The 12,595-nt window shown below is 37.8% G+C and overlaps 1 protein-coding gene across 5 annotated transcripts in view; it reads left to right on the forward strand.

Annotated features, from left to right (window-relative positions):
* Positions 1-12,595, forward strand: part of MICU1 (mitochondrial calcium uptake 1) — a 220,716-nt gene that overhangs the window by 168,466 nt on the left and 39,655 nt on the right. For all 5 annotated transcript variants that reach the window (XM_036829181.1, XM_036829178.1, XM_036829180.1 and 2 more), the window contains one exon: positions 11,344-11,481. In XM_036829181.1, coding sequence (XP_036685076.1) covers positions 11,344-11,481 — 138 coding nt within the window. The remainder of the gene's footprint in view (positions 1-11,343; positions 11,482-12,595) is intronic.

The raw sequence follows: 12,595 nt of genomic DNA on the forward strand, positions 1-12,595 counted from the left end.
GATCAAGGTCATATCTTAGGAAAAAATAACCGCACAAATTTTGTATAATTCAAAATGCTGTGTGAGTTAGTGTATGGAAAGCACTTAGAACAGGATCTGGCACATAATAAGTGCTATATAAGTATTTGCTATTATGAATGATAGAGAATGGATTATTCTTTAACAACCTGAGGAATTTTTCTAACTAAGTCCTTTTAGGCCTTCTTTTCTTTGGAACTGAACTACTTTTTTCTTGCTTTCTCCATCACTCCATAGCTGATTATATACCTTTAAACAAAAAAAGGACGTTAACTGGAGTGAATTTCCTTGAGCTTATTCCCTCAATAAGGAGAATTGGGTTAAGTTAGGCTTAAATGACCCCATTTTAGTCTAAATTCCCAAACATTAAGACTAGTTTAAAAAAAAGTCAGCAGACTGGAGGATTTTACTTTACTTTAATTTAATTTAATTTATTTATTTATTGGGGTTTTTTAAAAGATTCCCAGTTGATTTTATTTTTTTAATTAATTTTTATTGGAGTATAGTTGATTTACAATGTTGTGTTAGTTTCTGCTGTCCAGCAAAGTGAATCAGTTATACATATACACATATCCAATCTTTTTAAGATTCTTTTCCCATGTAGGTCATTAGAGAGTATTAAGTAGAGTTCCCTGTGCTATACAGTAGGTTCTTACTAGTTATCTGTTTTATATATAGTAGTATGTATATGTCAATCCCAATCTCCCAATTTATCTTTTCCCCCCCTTCCCCCTTGTTAACCATTGGTTTGTTTTCTACATCTGTGACTCTATTTCTGTTTTGTAAATAAGTTCATTTGTACCGTTTCTTTAGATTCCACATATAAGCAATATCATATGATATTTGTCTTTCTCTGTCTGACTTAACTTCACTCAGTGTCTGGAGGACTTTTTAAAACAAACTTAGCTTTTGTTCTGAGGATTTAATCACTTTCATTGATAGACACTGAGGAATATGTTTTAATATTTTAGGTTACATTTCCTTTTTTTAAATGAAGAAATGATAAGTCAATACTTAATTAGCCTCTTATCTAACAAGGAAAGAGTTGCTAGATATAAACCAGTGAAACAAGTTGCGGAGAGAAAGATCCATGCGTTTCACCACAATAAAGATTTAAAACTTCTGTACATAAAACGGACTTAAGCAAAATTAAAAGATGGGCAAACTGGGTAAAAAAATTTATACTGTATTAATTAAGGGCAAATATTTTTAATCTTATAAATTAATGAGACAAATATCCGCACTTCTGTAAGTAAACAGGCAAGGAACATAAAAAATTCAGCGGAAGAAATAGAAATGAGCAGTACACATGTTTGAAAAATGGTCAGCCTCACTAGTAATCAAAGAAATACTAATTAAAATGGGTTACCATTTTTATTCTAGCAAAGATTTTTAAAAATTATACTTGATGTTGTCAAGGGTGTTCTATTATACTATTAAGATTATAAATTGATACATCTTTCTGGAGATCAATTAGGCAATATATATCAAAAGCATTCAAGAGTTTATACCTACCATTTTTTTTTTGAAACATAGCTCGAAGATATCTCCAAGTGATTCTTTTTTTTTTTTTTAATACATTTATTTATTTATTTATTTTTGACTGAGTTGGGTCTTTGTTGCTGCTCCGGCTTTCTCTAGTTGTGGTGAGCGGAGGCTACTCTTCATTGCAGTGCGCGGGCTTCTCATTGCAGTGGCTTCTCTTGTTGCAGAGCACGGGCTCTAGGCGTGTGGGCTTCAGTAGTTGTGGCTCGCAGGCTCGAACCCGTGTCCCCTGCACTGGCAGGTGGATTCTTAACCACTGCGCCACCAGGGAAGCCCTATACCTACCATTTTTACACACACTAGATTGGCAAAAAACTAAAAGTCTGACAGTACCAAGTACTGGTGAAGGTGTGAAGCAATGTGAGCTCTTATACATGGCTGATAAAAGTATTGGTGTGATTCTTTTGGAAAATAATTAGATATTATCTTGATAAGCCAGCAGTTCCACTTCTAGATATATACCCTAGACTTGGAACTCTTGTTACTGTTTCACCAGGACACTGGTATAAGAATATTCATAATAGCATTGTTCATAATAGCAAAAGGCTGACAATAACTCAGATGTCCATCTATAGGAAAGCTGATAAATACTGGTATTTTCAAATAATAGAAATCTATAGTAGAGTAAAAATGAAAGAAGCATGCTTAAATGTAGCAACATGGATGAATTCTAGAAATATAATGTTGATTGAAAAAAAGCAAATCGCAGAAGAGTACATCCAGCATGATACCATTTTATAAAGTTCAAAAGCAAGAAGAAATAAATAATATTGTTTAGGGACACAAACGTGTTTTAAACTAAACAAAAATAACAAGACAATAGAGAAAGAAGTCCAGTGGTGGTTACCTCTTAGGGGAGGCAGAGGGATGAGCTTCAACTGTTCGTTCTAATGCTTCCTCCCTCAGATTAGTGGTAGGTTCATGGGTGGTTTTTTTAATTATGCTTCATGACTTGTCTATTATATATATTATTTTGTATATATCAAATACTTCATAATAAAAAATTGTAAGAGCCTATAGATTTTTATTTCATAATTCATTTCTAGAGATCAACCCCAAAATAATGATGAAAAAATAAATACAGAAAAAGTTTATCCCAGTGGTGATATTTATTATAACCAAAAATTGAAAAAACCTAGATGTCCAACACTATTTTTTATATCCCGCTTTGTTCAAAAATGATTTAAGAAAGGCTTAAAGAATACATTCAGTGAGACAAAAAATAAAACTTGCTGAAAAATGAAACTTAAAAGATGGAAGAAGGTTGGGACTTCCCTGGTGGTCCAGTGATAAAGAATCCACCTTACAATGCAAGGGACGCGGGTTCAATCCCTGGTCAGGTAACTAAGATCCCACATGCCACAGGGCAACTAAGCCCATGTGCCACAACTACTGAGCTAGCACAACTCAGCTAGAGAGCCTGCGTGCCGCAAACTACAGAGCCCACGCACCCTGGAGCCTGTACGTCACAACTAGAGAGAATCTGGTGCGCAGCAACAAAGAGCCCGGGCACCACAACAAAAGCTCCCACATGCCTCAACTAAGATCCCGCATGCCAGAACTAAGACCCGATGCAGCCAAAGATAAATAAAATAAATAAATAAATAAATCTTAAAAAAAAAAAAAGATGGAAGAAGGTTGAGAGAAAGCCAGGAGTAAGATTATCAAAAATATGTCATAAATTCCTGTTTTTATTAGAGGGGGGCCACAAACTTGACTCTAAGCTTTTAGTAACCAGGATAAAAAAGGAAACATGATTGTTGGTACCTTTAAGATAAGAAAACAAATCAACTGTTTTGATTGAGACCAGAGAGAAGTTTCTCCCCAGATTAACTGTGTGAGCAAGTTATTTAACTTCTCTCTGCTTTTGTGTCCATGTCTATAAAATAAAACAACAACAATAATAATAATAATACCTGTTATATAACATTGTGAGGATTGTGTAAGGTAAATTCCTAGGACAGCACCTGGCAAGTTAATAAGAACTCAAATATGTTACTGATTAGCCATATTTAATGACATTCTCGGGAGTTCCCTGGTGGCCTAGTGGTTAGGATTCTGAGCTTTCACTGCTGTGGCCCGGGTTCAATCCCTGGTTTGGGGAACTGAGATCCCACAAGCCTCAGGTGAGGCAAAAAAAAAAAAAAAAAAGACATTCTCGAGCGTATTCTTACAGAAATCAATATCATGGAAGTAGGTATTAAGGGAGAAATGGAGAGGTAATCCTTGCCTCAGATAGGAAATCCTCTCAACAGTAGGACAGAGTGCTGTGAATTAATTTTCTGGTGTTCTGTCTCTGTTCACTTGCTACATATTTATTGAGCACCTCCTTTATGGAAGTTTTCTGTCTAGTAATATATGGCCAGATTACAGGACTTATTAAGTTGTTCTGCTTCAGCCACCTCTAAGTAGTTTAATCTTGAAATTATTCTGTTGTGTTGAATAATAAATAAAATTTGTTGCATTCACTTTTTCTGCTCTTCATATATGAAAGTAGTATTCTGTAAACAGAGACTGGCCAAAAGCAATTATGAAAAGCAAAGTGAGACCTAGTACGTTGAATTTAATTAATACCTACTAAGAACAGAATAATCAATTGAGGCACTTTCCTGAGAAGTGATATCATGGTGATAAGAATATTAATTGCTACATTTATTGGAACTCTAACTATGCGCCAAACTCTGGACTAATTTCTTTACATACATTATCCCATTTAATCCTTACAGCACTTTGAGGTTGTGAATATTATCTCTATTTTTTAGTGGGAAGATTTTGAAGCCTTAGAGGGAGTAAGTCACAGCAGCAAGTATGTGTTCAAGCTGAAATTCAGACCGAGGCCTTGCTGATTCTAAAGCCTGTATTCTTAGTCATTTAAATATATTACCTTGTATGGAATGAAACCCAAACTTATCAAACCTTGAATCCCTTTGTTCCAGATTTAAAATATTTTTCTCCAACACCCTTAGTCAAATATGATGATGTTTATTATCCTGTATTAACTTCATACATCAGTCTTGTTATCTTCCTAATTTTTACTATCAGACTGGAAAATTAATCTTTTTCTGGTCTGTGTGATTGGTACACATGTCTTTTAGTCACTTGATTTGCTCTCCAGCATGAACTTTCTTAATTAAGTGAGATAATCCTATATTACTGTACAGGATTGAAATTATGACTATACACAGCTGCCTGCTCTGTTTTCAACCCCAAGGCACTGACTCCCCTCTGCCTGTTTATCTTAATTTTTTTATTAATTAATTTATTTATTGCATTATTTTGGCTGCACTGGGTCTTCATTGCTGCGCGCAGGCTTTCTCTAGTTGCGGCAAGCAGGGGCTACTCTTTGTTGTGGTGTGCGGGCTTCTCATTGCGGTGGCTTCTCGTTTGTGGAGCACGGGCTCTAGCCACATGGTCTTCAGTAGTTGCGGCGCGTGGGCTTAGTAGTTGGGGCATGCGGGCTCAGTAGTTGTAGCTCACGGGCTGTAGAGTGCAGGCTCAGTAGTTGTGGCACATGGGCTTAGTTGCTCCGCAGTGTGTGGGATCTTCCCAGACCAGGGATCGAACCCGTGTCCCCTGCATTGGCAGGCGGATTCTTAACCACTGCACCACCAGGGAGGTCCCTTAAAAACCATTTTAAATGGAAAGAATCCTTGGATTTGAAGTAGAAGAGTCAAGCAGCTTAGTTTGGTAATCTATAACCTCATGGTCCCAGATGCTAATGGATTGTTTTGGTCCTTGCTCAGGGCACTGAACCATGTTGCCTTCATTCCAAATTGTAGGCCTTCTTCCTTAGCCAAAAGACAATCATATTAGGGTTGACAGTGAAGATGCATCTTATAATTAAAGATCAAGAAAATTCAGGCTCCAGGCAGTTTGACCTGGGGCTCTCTGATGTCCGTTGCCAATTTTGTAGAAACATAGATTTCATATTCAAACTGTGGAATGTATGTTATGCTCACTGGGTGGTTTGCAGTAGAGAACTTTGCCTGTAATCATTTTTCCTCCTGATGGGCAAAACAGTTTTTCTGAGACTACTGGTAGTAGCAGCAGTGACATGGTTCAGATCTCAAAAGCCAAATACTGTCAGATTGAAAAACATAGATATATTCAGCTCAGTGGCTTGAGATTACTATGCATTACTTGAATCATACAGTTCAGAAGCTAGAAAAAGCCTATGAAGAAAATTATCATTCTGAAATACTTGTAAAAGGGCAGGATTTACTCTGAGGGATAGAGTCTCCTGAAACATAATTTTGTGAAAGAGAGTAAGGTTGACGTTTACATTTGTTGAAATATATTAACTTTAAAAGACTTTAATAAATCAAGACCCACTTGCAGATACTGATTTCTTTCTCCTTTTACTATTTTTCTAGTCTTATTTTGGCCTTTGTTTATAATACATGTTTTCTTTTCTTCCTTAAATCATTTCATCTCTAGATGCTAATGGATATATAGACCATCTGTCCTTCCAAAAAGCTGTTCTTTCTCTCAACAAGGGGCAAGGGTGGGAACAAGAAGCCAGGAAAAATCTTGCAGACAGTCTTTTGGCTCCTCTCCTCTGACCCCTCTTTGCCTGCCCTGCAGCCCCCTGGGAAAACAACAGGGAGCCAGCAGCTTATATCCATTTGAGAAAGTGGCAGTGGCACAGAAGAGAAAATGCTAAGTTGTTCATTTCTCTTCCTAGACTCAAAGAAGCAATGCAGATGGTGAGTGGTGTGCTGGAATACACACGTTCTGTGCCACAGGATCCAACAGAATGGAATTTCTTTTTTTTTTTTTTAATTTTATTGAAGTATAGTCAATTTACAATATTGTGTTCTTTTCAGGTGTACAGCACAGTGATTCAGTATTTTTGCAGGTTATACTCCATTATAGGTTACTACAAGATAATGGGTATAATTCCCTGTCCTATACAGTATATCCTTATTGTTTATCTATTTTATACATAGTAGTTTGTATCTGTTAAGCCCATTCCCCTAATTTGTCCCTCCCTCCTTTCCTCTCCCCTTTGGTAATCATAAGTTTGTTTTCCATATCTTTGGGTCTGTGTCTGTTCTGTATATATATTCATTTGTATCATTTTTAGATTCCACATATAAGTGATATCATACAGTATTTGTCTTTCTCTGACTTATTTCACTAAATATAATGTTCTCTAGGTCTACCCACATTGCTGCAAATGACTATATTTCATTCTTATTTTTATGGCTGAGTAGTATTCCATTGCATATATGTACTACATCTTCTTAATCCAGTCATCTATTGATGGGCACATGAGTTGCTTCCATGTCTTGGTTATTGTAAATAGTGCTGGTATGAACATTGGGTTGCATGTATCTTTTGAATTAGTATTTTCATTTTTTCCAGATATATATCCAGGAGTGGAATTGATGGGTCATATGGTACTTCTATTTTTAGTTTTTTAAGGAACATCCATACTGTTTCCATAGTGGCTGCACCAATTTACATTTGCACCAACAGTATAGGAGGAGGGTTCCCTTTTCTCGACACCTTCTCCACCATTTATTTGTAAATGTTTTGATGATAGCCAGTCCGACAAGTGCAAAGTGATACCTCATTGTGGTTTCAATTTGTGCCTTTCTCTGATAATTAGCAGTGTTGAGCATCTTTTCATGTGCCTGTTAGCCATCTGTATGTCTTCTTTGGAAAAATGTCTATTCAGGTCTTCTGCCCATTTTCTGATTGGGTTGTTTGGGTTTTTTTGATATTGACTTGTATGGATGGTTTGTATATTTAGGATATTAATCCCTTGTTGGTCTCAGCATTTACAAATATTTTAAGTTTGATTAGGTCCGTTGGTTGTTTTTTTTTTTTCCCTTTGGTCTTAGGAGACTGATCCAAGAAAATATTGTTACAATTTATGTCAAACTGTGTTTTTTTCTGGGAGTTTTATGGTTTCAGGTCTTACGTTGAAGTCTTTAAACCATCTTGAGTTTATTTTTATGTATGGTATGAGGGAATGTTCTAATCTCTTTGTTCTCCATGTGTCTAGTTCTCCCAGCACCACTTATTGAAGAGATGGTCTTTTCTCTGTTGTATGTTCTCGGCCCCTTTGTCATAGATTAGTTAACCACAGGTGTGTGGGTTTATTTCTGGGCTCTCTATTTTGTTCCATTCATCTTTACGTCTGTTTTCATGCCAGTATGCTGTTTGGATTACTGTAGCTTTGTAGTATAGTCTGAAAGAGCAATGAAAATTGTGGGTGGTGTCCTGGAACACACACATTCTGTGCCACAGGATCAAACAGAATGGAATTTCTTAATTGTCATTGAAGTGGAACTTAAGAGGCTCAATCAATATTTGGTAAATAAAATACAAGCCAATCATATGAATTGCCTCCAGATATACAATTAGGAGCTTTCTACACTGTGATAATTTTGCAATAACCTACGTCTTTCCCCAAAGACCCTCTCATGACCTTGGGAATTACATTCATATGGTGCCACATGATATCGAGCTATTGCCCATGAAAATTGAGCCATAATGCAGGTCCTTGAGAAACGACTCTTAAAGCTCCCTAGCCTAGTAGGTCTTCAGTGCTGCCCCAAATCAAATTACAGAGGAGGTAGTAAACTTTGAAGTGGGCTATACTGCATGGAGCTGAGTTTTATAGTTTTTAAGCCGTTTCAGGTTCCAACCACATCAAAATATTAACAATAATAATAATGATAGAAAAAGATAAGTCTGTGTTTTCAAAGAACATTAGTAAAAATGCTAATTTGAGCACTGGAATTGTTACTTGGGGATGTCCACTGGAAATTGTCTTTACTGCCTTTGAAACATAGCAGAGGTGAGGTTTTATGCACCTGTGGAGAGCAGATGAATGCAGTCTTTCATAAGCCTCGAGCACACTGCTGCTGCTGCCAACGCTATGAAAAGAGACATTGCAACCTTGAATCCGTCTTGTAGGATACAGCTTAACTCATCTAGTTCAAATGTATGGGATTTCTCCACAGCTGTGAAATCTTCCAGTTAAGGGTAAAATGAGCACCCTAAATTGTTGAAGCCTAGGACCATAGCTTTGCTTCGCTTGCTTTAAAGAAGCCCAACTTTGGCCGGGGAATCACATTTCACTGAAAATCTGATTTAAACACTGCAGATAGTACTCCCATTTGCAAAAATTTTATCAGTCCTCCATTTTGTTTCAGTATGGTAAATTGAATCATAAATCAAACTTAAATCCTGAAAACTTCTGGTACTGTCAAAAATTAATCAGCTCTGTAGAAGTGATGGTATGACAAACATGAAATACTGAGTGGTTGAGTTAAAAGTGAGGCTTTCACTTAATATTGATGAAGTTGATTTCTTTGGAAGTAGTTTTGCTTCTCACTCAAATATGATTAAATCCCATTGCTTTATAAGTTCATCCAGAACAACATAATGCTATCCTCTAGGATGAATATGTACTACTGCTTAAAAGGAGGAAATAGTATGATATTGAGATACAGTCTTTGGATCCAGATAGAGCCGCGTTTGACTCCGAGCTCTAACTTCGTGTTCACTCAGTTTTCTCATCTGTAAAATGGAGCTCATAATATCTACTCCACAGGGTTGTTACAGTGATTAAATGAAAGAATATATGGGTGAAGTACCTGGCTCGTAGTACATTTTCAGTAAATGATTGCTGTTGTTAAAATGTAATTTTTTGTCTTGCTCACTGACATAGTCTGACCCGTGAGGAGACAAATTAAGGTGTATATCAACTTACCAAACTAACCGAGGAAATAAAAACAGAGAGGGGAATTCCCTGCCGGTCCAGTGGTTAGGACTCTGCGCTTCCACTAAAGGGGGCATTGGTTCAATCCCTGGTTGGGGAATTAAGATTCTGCATGCCGTGTGGTGCAGCCAAAAAAAGAAAAAAATTGAGAGAGAATTTCATTCTTAACTACATACTTCCTTATTTTGTGTCTTATGTGTAAATCTTATCCTGTTACTAGATGGTGAAGTTCCTAAGGACAGAAACTGAATCTTCTACTTTCCGGTACTCCACAATGACTAACACACTGCTAAACAACTAGTAGACATTCAGGAAATGTTTGTTGACATGACCTTACTTGGCCATGTCTTATGTCTATATATAACCCTCTTAGGAGAAGAGGATTATGCCCTGCCACATAGGAATCTGAAAGTTTCCTGGTAACTGATATTTTCCAATAAAACCATGGGGAAATTTTACCATCTTGAAATCGTTTTGCTTTCTAATTGGTTTCTGGGCCCATCTTTAGCCATTTTATTATTTATGCATTTATAAGTATCATTAACACTGCAGCTGGCATTGAGATAACTTTCTTCTCTCCATTTTTATTTTATTTTTATTTTTTAAAATTTATTTTATTTATTTACTTTTGGCTGTGTTGGGTCTTTGTTGCTGCGCACGGGCTTTCTCTAGTTGCGGTGAGCTGGGGCTACCTTCGTCGCGGTGCATGGGCTTCTCATTGCGGTGGCTTCTCTTGTTGCAGAGCACAGGCTCTAGGCACCTGGGCTTCAGGAGTTGTGGCTCGCGGGCTCTGGAGTGCAGGCTCAGTAGTTGTGGCGCACAGACTTAGTTGCTCCGTGGCATGTGGGATCTTCCCCGACCAGGGCTCGAACCTGTGTCCCCTGCATTGGCAGGCGGATTCTTAACCACTGTGCCACCAGGAAAGCCCCTTCTCTCCATTTTTAAATGAAAATCTTAGTTTTCTGATATCACTTAGATTAGCTAGAGGTCCTTTATACTTAACCTTTCCATCTGCATGTTTAAATACACTTCAAGATTTTTTAGTAGCTTTATGATACGTATGCATGTCTAATTGAGGCATCCTACGCTCTATACATTTTTTTCAAGCTCTGTTGTTGTTCTAGCATTTGATTACCATTTTGGGGGAAACCTGAAAACACTACTCTTCTCTGAAATGCTTAGAGGTCTGAATGTATAACAATATTAAGTACAGATCAAGGAACTGATAAGACTTTTACATATGTATAATTGATCAAATTTGTAATAATTAGCTTTTAAGTTTTCTCTGAGCAGCAGGGACATGGATGATCCAGAGAGCACTTATTACTAATACTATTACTCATGAATTTGAATGGAGTTTTAACATTGTTTTTATTCCCACAAGGAAGCTCCTGATCTAGAAGGTATATAAGATGTTATAGCAGCTCTTTTTATCCGTGAGGAAATTGAGGCTTAGAGTAGTTGGGTAACTTAGTGGCAGAACTGGAATAAGAACACAAATCTTTTGGGCTTCCCTGGTGGCACAGTGGTTAAGAATCCGCCTGCCAATGCAGGGGACAAGGGTTCAAGCCTTGGTCCGGGAAGATCCCACATGCCGCAGAGCAACTAAGCCCATGCGCCACAGCTACTGAGCCTGTGCTCTAGAGCCTGCAAGCCACAACTACTGAGCCCACATGCCACAACTACTGAAGCCCGTGCAGCTAGAGCCCGTGCTCTGCAACAAGAGAAGCCACCACAATGAGAAGCCTGTGTACCTCAACGGAAGAGTAGTCCCTGCTCGCTGCAACTAGAGAAAGCCCGCACGCAGCAACAAAGATACCAACGCAGCCAAAAATAAATAAATAAAATAGATACATTTAAAAAAAAACACACAAATCTTTTGTTTCTGACTGATTTTTTTAAATCTTGGTGAGAATTATAGTTCAAAATATGGTCCCAGCCATCAGCTATTCTCTGCCATCCAACACAGTTGATTATTCCGCATTCCATGTCAGAGTACTTTCCATTTGACCCCATGAACACTCTATCTGTTCCCTTCCCAGTTTGAACGCCATGACCCTGTGGATGGGAGAATCACCGAGAGGCAGTTTGGTGGCATGCTGCTGGCCTACAGTGGGGTGCAGTCCAAGAAGTTGACTGCCATGCAGAAGCAGCTCAAGAAGCACTTCAAAGAGGGAAAGGTAGGTATCTTTGCCTAGAGGAAGAAAAGGAACCATGGGAGCATATTGTTATTGCAAAGGCACTAACATAATGAGAGTGAAATAATGACTAATAATGACTGATTTATCTCTGGTACCTGAAAAAAAAAAAAAGAGCAGTGAGTGAGGAAGAGGGGAGAGCCCCAAATGACCCCAGGTTTTTTGTTCAGACCACGGGTGGCACCATGAACTGAGATTACGAATTTAAAGAGACAGGCTGGTTTACAGGGGGAGATAAAGAGTTCACTTGTAGATATCTTGAGTTTAAGATGCCTGTGGACTATCCAAGCAGAGATGTTTAGCAGCCAATTGGATATTCAAATCTACTTGAGAGGACTGAGATAGATTTGGGAATCATCAACACACTATTGGAATTAAAACCACAAGAATGGATGATGTTGCCCAAGGAGGATATTAAACAGAAAAGAACTATGAGCCAAGGGCAAGATCAAGTAGAACACAAACATTTAAAGAGCTCCAGAATGAAATCTTGAGGAAATGGTTAGAGAAATACCTAGAGGAAGTAGTGAAATCAAAGCCAAGGAAGAAGAGTGTTCATGAACTAAGGGATCTACAGTGTCATATGGGACTGAAAGGGTCCAGTAAAATGAGATGATAAATACCCATTGTTTTTGGTAAAATGATGACCTTTGGGAGAGCTGTTTTATTACAGTGGTCCAGTTGGAAGGTATATTAGAACAAGAAGTAAGGAAGTAGAAAAGAAGGAAAGAGGAAGGAAGAACGGAGAGGAAGCTCCAGAAAGAAGGAATAGCATATGTTTAAAACTCTGAGGCAGTGTATTACTCTGCTTAGGCTGCTATAACAAAATACTACAGACTGGGTGGCTTAAACAACAGGAATTTCTTTTCTCACAGTTCTGGAGACTAGAAGTCCATGATCAATGTGCCAGCAAACTGGGTTTCTAATGAGGGCTCTCTTCCTGTCCTGTAGACAGCCATCTTCTTGCTATGTCCTCACATGATCTTAGTGTTTGTGCAGAGAGAGCATGCTCTCTAATGTGTCTTCTTATAAGGACACTAATCCTATAGGATCAGGGCCCCAGCCTTGTGACCTCATTTATCCTTAATTATTTTCT

The sequence above is a fragment of the Balaenoptera musculus genome, chromosome 16 (assembly GCF_009873245.2).
Source record: "Balaenoptera musculus isolate JJ_BM4_2016_0621 chromosome 16, mBalMus1.pri.v3, whole genome shotgun sequence".
Taxonomy (NCBI): domain Eukaryota; kingdom Metazoa; phylum Chordata; class Mammalia; order Artiodactyla; family Balaenopteridae; genus Balaenoptera; species Balaenoptera musculus.